Source organism: Poecile atricapillus, chromosome 3, assembly GCF_030490865.1.
Source record: "Poecile atricapillus isolate bPoeAtr1 chromosome 3, bPoeAtr1.hap1, whole genome shotgun sequence".
In the NCBI taxonomy this organism is placed as follows: Eukaryota; Metazoa; Chordata; class Aves; order Passeriformes; family Paridae; genus Poecile; species Poecile atricapillus.
In genome coordinates this window covers 13,981,141-13,998,209 of record NC_081251.1, presented here as the reverse complement: position 1 = coordinate 13,998,209, position 17,069 = coordinate 13,981,141, and the positions used below count along the sequence as shown (strand labels likewise).

The window sequence follows — 17,069 nt, the reverse complement described above, 5'->3', positions numbered from 1 at the left end:
ACACCAGGGATTTTAGCAACACCCCCTCCCTGCCCTGGTTCTGCTTCCCTGGTGCACCATGTCACCAGAATGCCTCGGTGCTAATCCTCCCCCCGTAAAATGTGCTGGGTCTGTTTGGCAGTCTGCCTTTAAGGTTGTTTTTCCCTGTGTCGGGATAAGGCAGCACAGGTATGGGGTGAGGGGAAAAGGAGGTCCATGAAGAGGGGATGTCCCAGTTTCTTGGGATTTGGGTCCTCTTCTGTGGAAGCAGTTTATTAAGATTGTGCTGTGAAGCATTAAATGATGCAGGTTTTGAAGCCTCAGGTAAATTGAACTGTATCTTCCTCACTCAATTTTTAAAGGTTTTTAAAGCTTGAGAGAAAGCAGGGAGATACTTGCTTCTCAGAGAGGGTACAAATACCCGCTATCGGAACATAAATGCTAGAATACAGAAAGGAAAAGACCAATTGCAGTTGAAAACAGTGGTTAGAGAATTAGACCAGTTCTTCATTTTTATATTTAGTTCAAAGGACCCATGACTACCTTAAATTCTTTTTACCAAAGTAACAAAACACTCACAAGTAAGTTACATATTAATCGAATTTTTATGCTGGTGGAAATGCTGATACTTGCTTTGCAATCCTCTGCAGCAGGTATAATTAAAAATAAGAATAACTCCTATCAATACATTGCTCATAGTCTCTTTTAACACACTGACTTCTGTTGTTCTCAATGAAGTCTTTCATTTTCTTGTAATGTGGTCTTTTCTCAATTGACTCAAATACTGATTCATTCGTCATCACTAGATTATAGTAACTTTTTATATTTGGGTTTCCCAGCAGCTTTTTTAGTTCTTACAGCTCATTCATAAGATCAGTGATAACATACTTAGTAGTAAAGGGACACTTTGCTTTTAATGGAGCACTTGATTGAAATGCAGAGTGTTCAGGGTGGTTTTGTCTTTGCCTTTTGAAGGGTGTTTGTCTGTGCTCCAACAGGCAGAGCTATTTCCCGGGTTGTCCTTCTGATCTTATAAACAGCCATTGTGGAACTGAGACTTGGAAAGTGAAAGTGACTTTGCTGTTTTTCAGAGATGAAAGAAAGGCAGGAAGTAAATAGGAATAGCAATAGATGATACTTTAAGCCTGAAAATCCTTAAGGCTTTAATGGGTTAATAAAATCAAAAGAGGCAGGCATGTGTATCAGGGTGGATTTAATGTGACAGCTTCTCTCAGTACAAAGCTACTGGCTGTATTTTTTATGAGTTTATTTAGATGGAAAATAGGAAAGAAACATGCTTCCTTCTGAGTACTGTCCTTATACATCACTGGTCCTCACAGCTTAATTTAGATTGCATTCTAGATTTGATTAGGTGTTAGCTAATATAACTATGCTTGCTACCAGTTTTGAGGACTAGCCTTTCCTGTCAAGGTTATGTGTGTCTTCTGTGTGGGGTTGTACAGTCTGCTTTGTCTTGTCCTCAGTGCTGTGAGTTTGTGACGTCCTGTTTACACTGGGGCAGCTTTCAGCAGCAGCATAAATTATACTTAGAGATGGTTTTGTTAGCAGAATCAGATCTACCATGACTTCACTGTTCTTCTTGTCTCTAACCTGGCTTTACTGTCATTGTTCCTGCAGGTGTTTGATATTGGCTGCTACCAGGAGTTATTAGCACCATGTTTTTGTCTGCCTGCACATAAAAATATCAACCAAATTACTGAAATAATTCTTGGGGAGACAAAAGCATATGTGTTCTTTGAAAGGAGCTATGGGGACATGCATTCGTTTGTTCGTACCTGCAAGAAGCTTAAAGAAGAGGAGGCAGCCAAACTCTTCTATCAAATAGCTTCAGCTGTTGCACACTGCCATGATGGTGGACTGGTACTGCGAGATCTCAAGCTGCGAAAGTTTATTTTCAAGGATGAAGAAAGGTAAGAGTTTCCCTCACTTTATGGCGGGGGGTGCCTGAGGTCAGATAGTTGGAGTTGCAGGACATTGTACCCTTTCTTGTCACTGTACCATTTGTTTGTAGTGCACTTTATTTTCCTCTGCAACCTGATCATGGGATGGATGTGCCATTTTACCTTCTGGCTTAGGTTTTGGAGTAAAGTAAGTATAGAGCACTATTTGCATCGGTGCTTGGCCTCTGCATCTCTACCTAGACAAATTTCCTCATTCCTAATGGGGAGACATCTCCTGCAGGAAAGCTCTGAAAGGGTGTCTGGTGTAAGGGCTGCACCCTCATAAAGGCTGCTGGTGCTAAAAGAGGATCTAGTATGTTAAAGAGGACTGGGGACTGAAATGGCTCATTCCAGAGAGGAGGTGTAAAGAGGAAAAACAGTCAGGTGTTTTATATAGAACTGTTCTAAGGACATCTTGTTTTCCATGCTGGAAGGGTCTGGAGGCTGCTTGTAAGAGAATTATGTGGTCACTAATCCTACTAAGACTAAAACTGCCTTGCACTGGGGGTGTTGTTTGTAGTATCAGCTGCTGTAGTACTTGGGGAACTACTGTTTTATTTTTTTTTAATAATATCTCTTCCCTATACACCCTCCTATGTAAATGATTTGGGAAAAGAGTATGGGAAGACAGGGAAAGCAATAGCACTGGATGCTCTGGGTATATTGTTGAAGTGCTCTTTCTGATATGGAGCAATAGCTGCGCTTTATAACAGTGGACATTTCCTATCTCTTACATTGTGTTTATTAGTCTTCTTGTCTTGAATGATGAATTTATTTGCAACTTCCACATAAGGTATCAGAGCAATAAATACTGTGAGAATAATGCCAGGTTTTCACAGAGTGATTAAATTGGAAGATGACCATTGAAAAACCCCCAAAAATCTAAATGGGAGCAGAGCCTGCCTTTGTGCTTCTTCCTGTCGTAGTAGAGGATGGAGAGATGTTTTTCCCTTTTAATTAACTGCTAAAAATTGTCTGAAACTTCTTCAAACTGCTGCAGAGTGAAATGGATGTTCTGGAGAGTTCTGTTAAAAATAACCAGTGCATATCAATTTTATTCGGGGGAGTTACATGCAACAGCCAAATTCTCTAAGTTCTCCACAGGCTCAGGAAGTTGGTGATCTAAAAATAAGAAAAAAACTAATACACAATTCATTCAGGAAAGAAAAGTTCCTGGTCTTAAAATAAAAATGACATCATAAAGATGACCATCTAGCACGTTTAAATAGTCTCTACTCAAATTTTAATGCAAGCTAAGTTTTGCAAAATAGGCTTCTCCTTTCAATCTATTTACACACTGAAAAATAATATTTTCACTTATTAATTCAGTTCAGATGATTATCTGCAAAGCATTTTTTACTGTAGCCCCAAGGTCCAATTGCCTTCTCATCTTTTTCAAATAAAAAAGCCTAAAATTAAATGAGCTTAATGTCCATTCACACAGAATTGCAGAGCAGGTAGATATAAACTGTACTTCCACAACTTTTACTCCCAGTTTAATAATTAAGCACCATTGTAGAACCTCTGATGCAGATAAGAAGGAAACTTGTGCAAAATAGTTGAGAGAGGGATTGCTCTCTGTTGTAGCTGATAATGTCCTGATGTTAAAGTGGATTTTTTTTTTTTTCCTGGGGATATATATAAACATGTGTGGTTTTGCATGAAGAGCAGAACTTGGAAGAGCTCCTCCAAGGGAAGGCAGATGAGCTCAGAGCAGTGCAGTGGGAGCAGATGTAGGCCTGTGCTGAATGCTGCTGAACTCCTACCCTGCTGCTTACTAGGAACTGAATGCAACATAGGAGGCACAGGGCCAAATGCTTCAGCCACCCAAGAAAAGTGGTGTGTACTGTAATAGCAGTGTTGGCTTTTATGAATGTTTTTAACTTAGCTGTTGTCTGTGAAATGACACTGGTACTCGGTTTTGAGCATTGTCTTCTAGTTATACAATAATTCACTTTAAAGGTCAAATAGGACTTGCTGGTTATTTTTAAGATAATCATAATGCGGTTTTCTTCTGGATGTAATGTTGGTTTGTAAGTAGGAAGGTATTGTAATCCTCCCTCTGCTAAATAAACAGAGATGAAATAATGTGAGATAGAAATAGAACCAAACAGCAGTGACTGCCTTTTTCACATCCTCTGCTCATCATACTGTAATCAGTCATCACTTTCAGTCTGCTGCTATATTTAGAAATGAAAAATCTTCCTGGTCCTCCTGAGTTCACAGAGGTGTCGGTGTGCTGTCTGCACCCCTCGGAGCTCCCGTGTGTCTGAGGCTGCTGCTGAGGATTGTGTGTGCTGAGCAGTCCTTGAGGAGCTGCCGTCAGCAGCAGTGCCTGGCAGATGGGTGCTGCACCATCCCTTGCTCTCTGGTGCTCACAATGAACCAAAGAGGGAGAGAAGAGATAAAAATGATGTTTTGAGAAACGTGTGTGAATTCTGCTGCTGTGTGTCACCTGCTCTTCAGTGGAGCTCTTTCTTAGTAGTTCTTTTCCTATTTCTTCAAGGCTGTTTTTCTGCAGTTCATTTTAAGTACCTACCGCTTTGCAACTTCCTCTTCTTGAAGACTCTCATGGCTTTTATTTTGGTAGAAGAAAAGATGGGAAATACAGCATGCAGGCAACACATGAATGGAAAACTCGGTGCTTTTTTTTATTTTTTATTTTTTTTTTCTTAGTAAGATTCTTGTCTGCTGTTAGCTGAGAGCTGCCAGACTGGAGGAGCCAGAGAGAATGTGAAGGTTATATGGAAGTAGTTCCATTTGTTTAAAAAAAGAAAATCAATTTTAAAGCATTTCTTAGTACATTGTTTTTCATTGATCCTAATGAGATCCTGGTAGTTCAATAGAAAAACAGAGCTCCTGAAGTTTTGCAAGTGAGTGCATACAGTATTGAAAGACTTTTCTACCCTGTTCCCATTATCTAAATTACAGCTGAAGTTTGCAAAGATTTGGGCTCCTCATCTAGCAGCACCACAAGTGCTCTTTGCTTCAACTCGATGTCCCCCCTAAAAGTGCATATTATTAGCATGTTGCAAGTCACAGTGCCTTGAGATGTTTCTAATGAACTGGGAGGTAAGAAGGTGGAATAAAGTATTGTTGTAGACTGGTAGCACTGAGCATTTTGTAGGGGTCCTAATTGTACTAGAGGTGTTCTCTTAATCTGCTAAATCCATGACAGACTGACCATGTTTTACACTATCGCCTGTAGTTAGTTCAGCACTTGAAATGAAACTCAGAATTCCACTGTGGAAACAAACAGAAACAATTTATCTGTGTTTCAAGGTAACTCATAGTTTCTTTAAATTCTAAACTCTAGGAAGTTTGAAGATAGGGTAAATTGCATTCCATGAAAGTGATGTGTGCTCTTGCTGCATGGGGTTTTTGTTTTGTATAAAAAGTAGCGCAGTTGTGGCTTTTGGGGGGGGTGTGTCTGTGGATCCCTTTGTAAACTATGGGTGAAATAGCCAGTCTTGTAGTACTGAAATTTCAGAGTTAAACTCCATAAACCTGCAGCTAATTTTGATGAAGCAGAAGTTCTAAGACATTACAACATGGCTGGAAATGTTTTGTAAGACTGAGTTAGCAAGCAGCAGCACATCTATTAAATAAGTGCAGTGGCTCCCAGAACACTGAAAATATGGAAAACAAAGCTGACTTGCCATGCTGAGTCTCAACAGACTTTCTAAAATACCTCTAAGATACTTGAACACTTCAAAAACTGTGTCCTTACACTTCAGGATGAAACTTGAATCCAAAACAGTGGATGACCTACAATAAAACATATCCTTGTATGTTTTCTGCTTCCATCCATGTTGTTAAATGTTTTTTATCCTGGGTATTAAGCCAGGTTGGTGTTGATATTGTGAGGCTCTTGCTTTTGAGTGTTTTATCTGTGTTCATGGCATGGTATTTACCGTTTTCCATGTACAGCCTCATAGTAGGCCCTTGGGCAGAAGAACCATGCCCTTCTCCTAGCTGGTGTCCCATAATGATGTTGCAGAACAGGCTGGGTTTTTTTGGGTTGTGCTAAAAATAGTGCTATACACAGTATATCGCTAATAAAGCAGTTCATCAGTCTGATACATAGCAGATGCTTTGAGAAAGAGCCATCTGAAAGATCTCAGAATTAAATGAAGCATTTCTGTGTTGGTTGTTTCAATGGTTTGCTTAATACAAGAACATTTCTGCTGTCAAGGAATTATTAATTTCTTTAGTGTGTTTTTAAGCCTTTAATTATATTAAAATATTAGCTGTCGTAATATTCAAAGCTTAAAGACCTTGTACATTCATCATACTTGTTGAAGGGAAAATTAAAATAATTTTGGTATTTAGATATTGTAATTTTCCTCTATTCTTTGAGTAAATATGAGGCAGGTGTGATTCAATAAAAATAAACAGGATTTGACACTTTTTGCTCTATGCCAGGGGAATGCAGCCAGTACAATACACTAATTTAGAAAGCTTGTGTTAGCATAACGTATTTACTTGGTGCTCTCAGAATATTTTTTTCTCTTAAATTTCTCAGCTTTGCGTGGATGATGCTTTAACATGACCTAGTTTTGTTGTTTGCAATTCTCATGATACAAACCTGATCCCACAAAAAATACAAATGCATATACCAACCTTTTTGCATGTAGGCCTGTCATTTTCCTATCATTAGTAGCAAGCTTTTCTCCCCAGCATTTGTCAGATTACAGTGTGGTCAGCTGCTGCTTTATCAATGTGTTAGAATTTGCTGTTTCCCTTAGAAACATAGAGAACATATAAGTTAATGCTTTCCCTAAGTTCTAGAAAGAGAGTCCTGAAGTGGAAGAAAAGCAAACAAAAGGGCCAAAGAGTACGAGTTCTTCAATAGTGGAGAATCACATGTCAGATTTTAAACCAGAAATTATTATTCTTAGAATATGGGAGGAAGGAGAATTTCTCAATGGACAGCAAATCTGCTGTGAGGCTTAGGGTAGAAGATTAAGTGGTTGCACAACTGTTTTTCACTGAAGGGTTCGTGCCCCCTTTGCCTTTATGTGGTTTGTTTACTAAATCTGTGTATCTCACCCTGTTCCTGGGAGCAACACTGAATTTGTTTCCTACTAGGTGCCCTTCCCAGCAGGAGGGAAGAGAGAGGCTGTCTGCAGGTGGCGAACATCACACCCGCCCTGTGAAGTGCACAAATCTCTCCCTGAGGGCGTAGATAGTCATACAGGTTAATTGTTGTGCCAAAGGTTATAAATTAATTCAAAAGCCAGGGAAGATTTGGCTGCTGTCTGGCCCTGGGATGATAATGGGAACTCAAATGGACCTTGGGTCAGCTCAGGGCCTTTCAGTGAGAACATGAGTGTCAAGAACCTTTGCTGTTGTACCCAGTGCTGGAGTTTGCAGGAGGTTTTACCCCTGGACTGTCTGTGGTTCATAGTAGGGCCTTGTCTTCTTCACTCTCCCCATTCAGGCAGGATGCAGTGGTATGTGTTGGCTGTCATGCCAGTCATGGGTGGTGCCTCTCCTGAGATGCCCATCATGGGAATGATCTCTCTAATGAAAGGTGCTTTGTAGTCCTTGGGATGTGTCTTAGGACATCTCAAATTCAGTTCAACAGCTGGTCCTTTTGAAGACCTGAAAATCTCCATCCATAGACTTGCTTCAAAATGGTCACGTTGAATTATGAGTGGAGACTGAGGATATCTATGGATGTCAGCTCTGGGGGTGAGAAAGGGAGGCAGGAGCCCAACTAGCCACAGCTGCAGTAGATTGTCAGAGTGAAATTCTTCTGCTGCCTTCTCTTCTAATTGTCCTTATTATCACACTGGGAGATTACTTCAGGCTTGGGAGGGAGGGGAAAGGTGGAGATTGTAAACAGGAGCCAACCTGGGGCATATTTAGACTTGAGCACCTGCTTTTTTGGTAGATGTGTATTGCTTGGAGACAGGATTGCAGACATTTAAGCAAAAGGTTTTCAGTAAGGTTGTGAAATAATAGCATGACTCTGCCTTAGTGCTGAGCACCCATCATAGGCTCAGAAAGTGCGGGGCTGTTTTCACAACATGCAATTATGTTAAAAAAATAAAATTGTGGTCTTCTTTCTCTGTAGAGCTTCATCATACCTTGTATCAAAAGACCTAGAAAAGATTGGGAGCACAGTATGTTGTTGGCAGCACAGCCTTTTAAAACTCTGATCTTCAATGTGATCTAGCAAGATAAAAGTGGGGTGGTGAAGTAGCTGCCCTGAACCAGGTTCTTATAAAAAAATGGATATCCCGGGGTGTTGTATGTCTGTGGAAGGTCTGAGCTTCCACCAGACTCCTCTGTGGAAGGGTCTGCATTGGATCTCACAGCACTCCAACACATGCATCGCTGCCTACCAACTCTACCAACCTTCTGGGGAACGTGTTTTGTCCTAAGGCATTAAGGGCATGGAAGAAACAAAGTATATGGCATATAGGACAGGCTGTTCCCAGCAATCCTATTGGAGTTTTTAAAGCTGAGGTCTTTGGGGCACCAGCCCTTCCTGGGGGTGAGTCAGAGCATTTTTAAGTGGAATTCTGAAGGAAAAAACCCCAGAGCCCCTTAAAACAAGTTAAAAGCTGGTACTGCACGTCAGGGAGGGTGCAGGCAGGGCTGACTGTGCTGTTAGCATCCCTGCAGAGGAAGGGTGGGGGAGATGCAGTATTTAGAGGCTTCCTTATTGTGCGGAAGTGCCAGTGAAGGAATCTTCCCTTAGGAACAAGGTTCATCCTGTAAACCTGTGCTGCCTGCAAGTCCCAGTTGTCTTTATAAACATATCCTTGAGCCTGTTTCATTATGCAAGAGACTGTCTAACAGCCTTTGTGCAGGGTTTGTTTTTTTTCTTCCCTGAAGTTGTGTAGGATGTTGTGTGGTGAATACCCGTGCTCTGTGCTGTTACAGACTGGAAAGGGATCTATTGGTGAAGGGAGCAGGAGTTAAATTGATGGCATAACATTTCCCCCTGCTCCTGTGTGCCCCTCTGCCCCCAAGGGGATTGGGTAGTTGTGAGTTCAGAACGAGTCTTTGCACCAAAGCTGCAAATCATCTACCCGGGGTTTTGCTACTGCCTTCCCTGTCTCACTGGCTCCCTGATGGCAGCCTACTTCTGCATTATTTAGGAGAGATTCCCTTAGTTTAAAAAAAAATAAAAATCGATTAGCAAAAGATAACTGCTTACAGTATGGAGCTTCCCTTTTATTTATTTTTTTTATTTTTTTTTTGCCTCCTTGTGATTCTTAATTGCATGCTTGCTCTTCTCGTCTTTATGATGGGGGTGAGCAACTGACCTCGATTAAGTGACCTGTGAATTACTGGCCACCTAGGAGCAATCCCTGGTCCACTGGGCAGTCAGTGGCTTGAGTGCCTCTACCTAGGGAAGGGCTTTCCTGGCCTCAGTCAGAGTAATATTGAAAGATGAGATAACATTGCTTGAGTGCTTTTAGTTCTTACTGTTGAAGGAATATTGTGAAGAACTTTTAGAAATTGCCATTTTATGTTTACCTGCAATTGTATTAAAAAAATGGCAATTGAGATGGCAAATATATTTGTTTCCTGATCTCCAGAGTCTGCTGCATACAATCTGTAAACCTGGATCTTCTAATTTGACCCAGCCTAAGTAACAATTGGATGGTCTATCTGGAGTGTCCGTAGCAGGATGGCTCCTTCTGTCTCTTCCCAAAGCAGCTGATTTGACTATCATTCGGGGAGTGTTGCTGCGCAAAAATTGTGGGTCTGGTCTGCAGTTAGTGTTCCCAAAATGGGAATGTTAGCTCAGCTGTTGTTCAGGTATTATTTCTCATGCAGATGGCTTTGGGTACAGACTAGAGGCAGATGCTTTCATTGATTCAGGTGCAGGCTCCTTTACTACTGACTGCTTATCCACTGCAGTGAAGATATTTTCTTCTGAAACACTCAGACTATTATCAGTTGTTATCTCTACTTTAAATGTTAAAGTTTGTTGTTTTGTTTTTTTTTTTTTATCCTGCCTTAATAGTTTAGAGCCCTCTGAATAATTCCACTGATTTTGTATGGAAATTGTTTGCTTCTGGAAAGTAAGTGTGAATGTTGGATTCTTACAGCCTGGTTTCAGGGTCAAAAGGCAGGATAGCAATTTGCTGGTAGTCCCAAAGCTCTGCAGGGAAGAATAATGTGAATCTGTTGGAAAAAAGTATGGAATGAGCAACAAAGGCAGAGGTGAGTGCTAACTCAGAAGGTTGCATTGGAGAATCTTCTGGAAGACGTTTAATTGATTATGTTTTGTTACATTACTGAAGAGCAAAGTCTGAATGCAGTCAAGTAATGAATGGCATATTGATAAGAAACTGAGTGGTATTGTTTTTCATGGGTTTCCCTGACGGTTTCTATGGGGACAAAGACGCATTTCCCGTCCGAGTGCTGCTGCTGCCCTCTGATTGCACTTCTGTGGTTTCATTCACCAGTAATGGGAAAGCATTCATAGGCAGAATAGCTTCCCCTTTTTAAATAGCCGTGATTCAGTGTTGTATTTTTTTTAATGCATTAAACTAATGCAGTGTTTTATCAATGATCTGATAGATGCATAATGGTCTTTTTCCAAGTGCTTATTTGGGGTCTGCATTAAAACTTGAAATTATGTATTGTAATTACGTAAGGGTTGGCAAAAGTCTTTGTTGCCCTTCAGTGTGTGTACAAAGTGATTCTGGTCCAGCTGTGGCAGTAGCTTGCATTTGAACTTTGGGGATTAATTTTGTTGCAACTGTTCGTCAAGCTCAAATGCTGGTGCTTTTGGAAAACTTTTTTCTTTTGTGGGGATCTTTAGTTGACTCAAGTGAGTTAATTATTTAAAGAATGAGAGGTTTTTAGAGAGCTGGTTTTGTTTGTCCTTTTTCTTCTCTGTGATGGGAGGCGCTTGAAAGTTGATTGTGATTTCACACCTTCATGTTTGACTTTTCCTGTCCTTTGCCTTAACAAATGTCAAATTTTGGGTTGTCCAGTTAATCTGCAGTTGGATGCACTCCCCACCCTTTTCTGTGGAGGTTCTGTATTCTCAAAATCAACTTGTAGTTTTCAGGGTCTGTTTGTTGTCGTTGGCTTTTATTCCTTTTCCTGGGTATTTGATCTCAGTGTTTTCTGAGAGAGGCATGTGGGGGAGAGATTGCTTCTCATTCAGCATGTCTCTGCATTTCTCTGTATTTAGACTTTGAATCCCCTTTTTCCCATTCCCCTCCATACTCCCTGCCTGCTGTCCCCCTCCCAAAAAAACCTCAAAAACCAAACCCAAAATCCTCACTGTATTGCAGAAAGGGCAGCTCTTTCAGCTAATGCTTGAAATGCAGACTAAGGTAAGACCAGAAGAGCTGGAAGCTGTTTCTCACAGAGATGGGGTGCTGTGCATTGGGAAATAGCAGCTTCTGAGCCAGGCTGCTCCTTTTTGATTGCCTGAAAAGATGTGAAATGACTGTTAAAAGGGGAGTGAGAGTTGCTGCGCACACCTGCGCGGTACCCACTGGCTGAGGCTGAGGTGGGTGAGATAATCTGTCACTGAAAATGGGCTGCACTGGCTCACCCAGCCCCAGTCCTGGCTGGTGGTGAGGGGCGCTGGCAGAACCACCCTGTGAGCTCCTTCTGCTGCCGGCTGTGTCACATCAGACAGCCCTTCCCGTCCTCCTGTGCTCTCCTGGCTGCGCGGAGAGAAAACCTGTGTTGTTGTGTTCTGCGAAGACACCGGAGCTGGAGATGGAACCGGGAACACCCGGGCGGTGCCTGTGTGTAGCTGGGAGGGGAGAAAAGCCCTGCTGAGGCGGTGCAGCTGGCGGTGTGTGCTCAGGGCACGCAGGCCCTGCAGCCTGCCGGGGAAACGCGTGCCCGGTGCCGCGGGAGCGCTGCCTGTTTGTGGGGGAGCCATTTCACCACCTGCACCTTGCACACAAGGGAGGCTCTGGCTGAGGGTTTGGGGGCTGATCAGGAGGAAGAGGACTGAAGGTTGTGTTTTTGTTTAATTTGGGACCTTTTGTTTCCTCAAAGCCTGTCAGCTCAGCAGGATGAAAAACCTGGGTTGAGTGTTTTCATTTGCCCATAGCTTACAGAGGAGCAGGGAGATAAGGGCCAGCTGTTGTTCCATTTGCTTGCTTAAACAAAACCCTCTGTTTTGTGTGGAGGCTGCAGCACCTTGCGAGGAAAGCAAGATGAGGATATGGCTTTTGTGTGATGGTTCTTTTTTATTATCAAGAAATTCTTTCTTTTGGAAAAAAATAGGACTTTTTGATGCACCTTTCAGTCTGTTCTCTGTGGTTTTGTACTGCGTCCATTGTAGGAAATGAGAGATTAGGGAATTCCAATAATTTTATGTAATATAAAAGCTTCTTATTGAACTGTTTTTCCAAAGTCTTTGGCAACTCCCAGAAATGTAAAATAGGATAGGAAAGTAAACAACATTTCCCTGTGTTGTTGACACTGGGATGGCAGGCGAGTGCTTGTGGGGGTGAATTCCCTCCTGGAAGTTGTTTATAAATAGCCTGCTCTGCCCCACTCCCTGTGTGTGTGTTCTGCTTCTGTTAGTTAGCAGGAGTGAGTCGATGCTTTCCTGTCTGGCAGTTCAGTGACTTAATGCATGTTTGAGTATCTGGCCCCACTGTTTTATTGCTACACATGCTTTTCTATGGAAAAACTGAGGTGGGCAATGCAAATGGAACCACAACTCATGTCCCTGCCTTCCCTTTCATTTCCTCTTCTCTGTTCTCTGCCCTCTTTGGCATGTTTTTTTCCTCTGGGCGTTTCTCCTTGCTTCTCTTCCTCTGCTGTGCAGGTGCAGGAATGTGTCAAAGCTGAGCACTGTGAAAGGACTCTCCTAAAGTCACTCTCCTGTTGTGGACCCTCTGCTTTGTGTACAGAGGGAAATTTCTGTGGTCTTGGTAATTGTAGTTAAGTTTTTCCTTGCAGCCCGCTTCCTGTGTGGTGCATTGCTGCTGTATAGTATTATTTGAGTGCTAATGAGGGAGTCATCCATGGCCAGAAGTACTGTTAGGATGGCAGTGGTAATTAATGAGGAAGCAGGTGTCTTGAGCAAAGCACATTAGCCCTGAACTGGAGGAGCAAACACTGTCCTGTTTCAGGAGAGAAGAAGTTGCCCTGACACACTGTGCTTGGGAGCCAGGTATTCGGAATTCTGTATTTATGACTTCCTCATTTGGGGCATGTTGCCAGAGGGGCTTTCACCTCTGCTAGTAAACGTATTTAGCTGTTGAAAAGGTCCAAGTGTCATGAAAGTTTATGGCACCGTTGCCTCTGGAGTACTCCATGGAGTAAAAGGCTCTTCTGTTGGTTCAAAAAAGATAGGGCTGAACTGCCCTGGAACTAAGTCTAAGCCAGAGCTGGCCCAGATGTCACAGCTCAAGCTCAGTCAATGTTGTCTTCAGTAAACATTTAAGAAACAAGGCTCTCCTTGTCTATTTTAATGCCTGTTAAATTACGTGCTTTAGTCAAGAGACGCAAGTTTTGCCTTCTGGGATGGAGATCAGTCCCTGCCTGTAAATGTCTGTGGTATGGGAACAGGGCCATGACACAGGGCTAAGAGTGATCATAACAGACCTGTGGGGTTGAGGAATGAGGGCAGTAATACCCAAGTTAAGTTATGATCCCAAATTGTTGAAAGGAAAATCTGCACTACTGCTAGGTCACTCTGCCATCCCAAGGCACTGGACAAGCCCAGTTGCACTGTAGTGACTCTATTCTCAAACCCATCCTTTTCTGGGAAATAGTAAAAGGTACTTGGTAATCCTTTGGATGCCTCCAACAGGGATATATTTTTAAAATATAGATACAAAGCCTAGCAGTGAGAAAGGAAAGAAAGGTTATGTTCATCTTGTGCTATGACAAGCAGCTCTGCATCATTTTTTCTGCTCCTATGTGATATCCATAAGGAAAGAAAATTCTCTTGCAGAGATAATTACTGCAGCACAGTGACAAGTTCACAGTGCTTTGCAGGCAGCAGGGGTTTGCAATCTAGATAAGGCATCCCTGTCATCTCTGCAAGTCCTTTGCCAGCTTCTCTGTTCATTCCAGTGTGAGGAGCTCCTCCAGCTCAGCTGGGTAGATAAGCTTGCTGTTAATCTTGGTCTTCAGCTCACCTGATCTCCCTCACCCAAAAGTCTATTTGGGAAGACTGAAATCTGTTAAAAGTGCTCATTCTTAATTTCTCTTAAAATTGCTGGGGTAAAGGAAGATGTTGGTTGGTCGGAGGGGTTGTTCCGGATCAGAGTGACCATTTCATTACTGTTAAGCCTCATGGAATTACAGGTGTACAGAGTGGCTTTGCCAGCATGAAGGTGTCAAAATAACCTTGTGTCATTAGAACTGGGTTTGTATTTGGGCATGAATCCTACATGGGGTAGGTTAGAATGCATCCAGCTCAGAAAATGTCTTGAGGTTTATGTCCCTTTTTGGAAATCATGTCTGTGTAAAATTAACCAAAAGCATGGATATGGTAGTTCCTTCTCTATTTTTAAGAGATAAACTTACTAATGAATTTAGTGGACATGACTGTATTTGAAATCTTGTAGCTGTATGTGTGGCAGTGTTCCCTATATGTCTCTAATATCTCTAACCAGTATGTAAGAGACAATACCAATTTATCTGTAACAGCTGCTGTGAGTAGGATTTTAAACTGATGCACTTCTGCAGTTGTCAGATTTTGGCAGAGTATGACTATTATGACCATGTAATTGCAGCAGCCAGAATTTGTGTTTGATTTTACTTACCTTGATAGTGTTCTTTTTTTTTTTCCCTCCCGCAGGACTAGAGTGAAATTGGAAAGCCTAGAAGATGCTTATATTTTAAGAGGAAATGATGACTCTCTTTCTGATAAGCATGGATGCCCAGCCTATGTGAGTCCAGAGATCTTGAACACAAATGGCAGCTACTCTGGCAAAGCAGCGGACGTATGGAGTCTAGGTGTCATGCTTTATACCATGCTAGTTGGACGCTATCCTTTCCATGACATTGAGCCTAGTTCCCTCTTCAGCAAGATCCGTAGAGGGCAGTTTAACATTCCAGAAACTCTATCCCCTAAGGCAAAATGCCTCATACGTAGCATACTGCGTCGAGAGCCATCAGAAAGGCTGACTTCCCAGGAAATTCTGGACCATCCGTGGTTTTCTACAGATTTTAATGTATCGAATTCAGGATATGGTGCTAAGGAAGTATCAGATCAGCTGGTGCCTGATGTCAACATGGAAGAAGACTTGGACCCATTCTTTAACTGAGCACAAAGACTGGTGTTCAGAAGGTACACAACCTGGAGATGGACACATGAAGGAGCCCTTCCTGACCGCGTTCAATCACATCCTGCATCAGCCTAGCTTGGTAGCAAAAGACACTCAGAGGTCCTCGGATTGAGAAGGAACCTCCACAAGGAGCTAATATAACAAATGTAGCATGGGGACAGATTGGGGGGGGCGGGGAGAGCTTGCTATCAGGTTAGATTGATTTGGAGGAGAAAAGGCAGCATGGAGCAATTGTAGCTTCTCACCTTTTTGGAGCCAAGGAGACTGCACATGCCAATTCTGGTGCAGCTGTATCACTCCTGTTTCTGTTCCATTAAAAACAGTGGTAACTCACAACAAATAGAAACTTTTTTGCCTCAGCTCACATCTTGGCATCGCACTGTTAGATATTTAACTTCAGCCATTATTCAGGGAAAATACAATTGGCTAACTTTTTTAATCAGATGTCTAATAATTAATGGGATTAATACAAGAAAAAAATTAGATGCACAAAGACGGACATGAAAAGTGGGTGCTAAAAACAAGCAAAATTTCAGTTCATGTCTCTTGATAGCTATTTTCAAGTCATTTCTTCTAAATAAACTACTTAATATTCTTGTCAGGAAATGACATTTTAATGCTTTGTTCCCTTAAGGGGAAGTAACTGTCATTTAACAGGCTGTTCTGTTTTGTGTCAAATGGTTTGTTGCAGGAAGCTATTATAATTCGAACTTCCAGATGAATTACTGCTATAATAGGGAAGAAAAAAAGAAAAGAAGAAAACTGTATAATTTTTTTTTTTTTAAAGATATGAGATACTGGCTTCCATATCTGCCATGCTGCACGTATATGACGAGAGAGGGCAGAAAGCCCTTAACAGTGTCTTCATCTGAATACCAATCTCTTCTTTACTGACTAGCCCATGTGTAAATAGAGGGCTCTTTATTGTTGAGGAAGAGTATTGTGGGTTTTTTCTTTGAATTCCTTTAAACTTGGGAAAAGAATTGTTTGGTTTTCATTTTTGCTTATGTCCAGACTAAGAAATAAGAGGGTATTAATAAGCTGAACATTTATATTACAGATATTCCTCTTGAAACATACACAGTAATATGCACCTTTTGTATTGTCAAGACTTATTCTATTTATTGAAGAAAATGTCACAGTAGTGATGTATTAAGCCAGTACTTCAATTACGGGTTGACTTGGGATGACATGTTACATGCTGTAGTTAACACACTTCTTTTCTGTTCAGGTATTTCTGTCCCTAAATAACTTTTTATTTAGCTTCTTTATTTTTTTTTTTCCTAGATAGCTTTATTTGATTTAGACTGGCAAATGTTTTTATTACTGCTTTTATATTGCTGTATGATATTGAAATCTCTTGGCATAAATATTTGTGTTTCCAGTACCTCAGTTGTTCTGATATTACTGCCTGTATACGTTTTGTGAAGTGGTCATGTTTTTTGGGTAGGTACATGTGGACTCTGTAGTATGTAAATGTTACTTGAATTTGTGCTTAATTATAGTATGTGGCATGTGCGTACAGCTACTTGGCATTTGACGTATGGATGCTATTTGCCTGCCTTGCAGGAAAGTTATGGTCCCACTCTCAAGAGGATGTTTCACAGTTCTTTATCAAGAGACAAAGCTAGCTGCAGCTGACCTGCCTTGGTTCTATTTTGGTAACTAAGAATATAAAGGAGTAATGTTTTTACACTCTGAAGATGGTGCTGTGTCAAGAAGGACATTTTTTTATTTTATAAGTACCTTATAGGAGGAAAGATTGGTGATGTGCATGGTGGGGTTTTACTGCCTCTGGTGCTTTGTCATGTATTTGGTTTAATGTTTTTGTCCTAATCTCTTCAATAAATAAAATTGTGCATATTTAACTAAA

General features: G+C 41.4%; 1 protein-coding gene across 1 annotated transcript in view; it reads left to right on the top strand.

The window, feature by feature from the left end:
* Positions 1-17,069, top strand: part of TRIB2 (tribbles pseudokinase 2) — a 20,806-nt gene extending 3,737 nt beyond the window's left edge. Inside the window, exons 3-4 of the mRNA XM_058835081.1 lie at positions 1,618-1,910; positions 14,707-17,069. Coding sequence (XP_058691064.1) covers positions 1,618-1,910; positions 14,707-15,175 — 762 coding nt within the window. The 3' untranslated portion in view covers positions 15,176-17,069. The remainder of the gene's footprint in view (positions 1-1,617; positions 1,911-14,706) is intronic.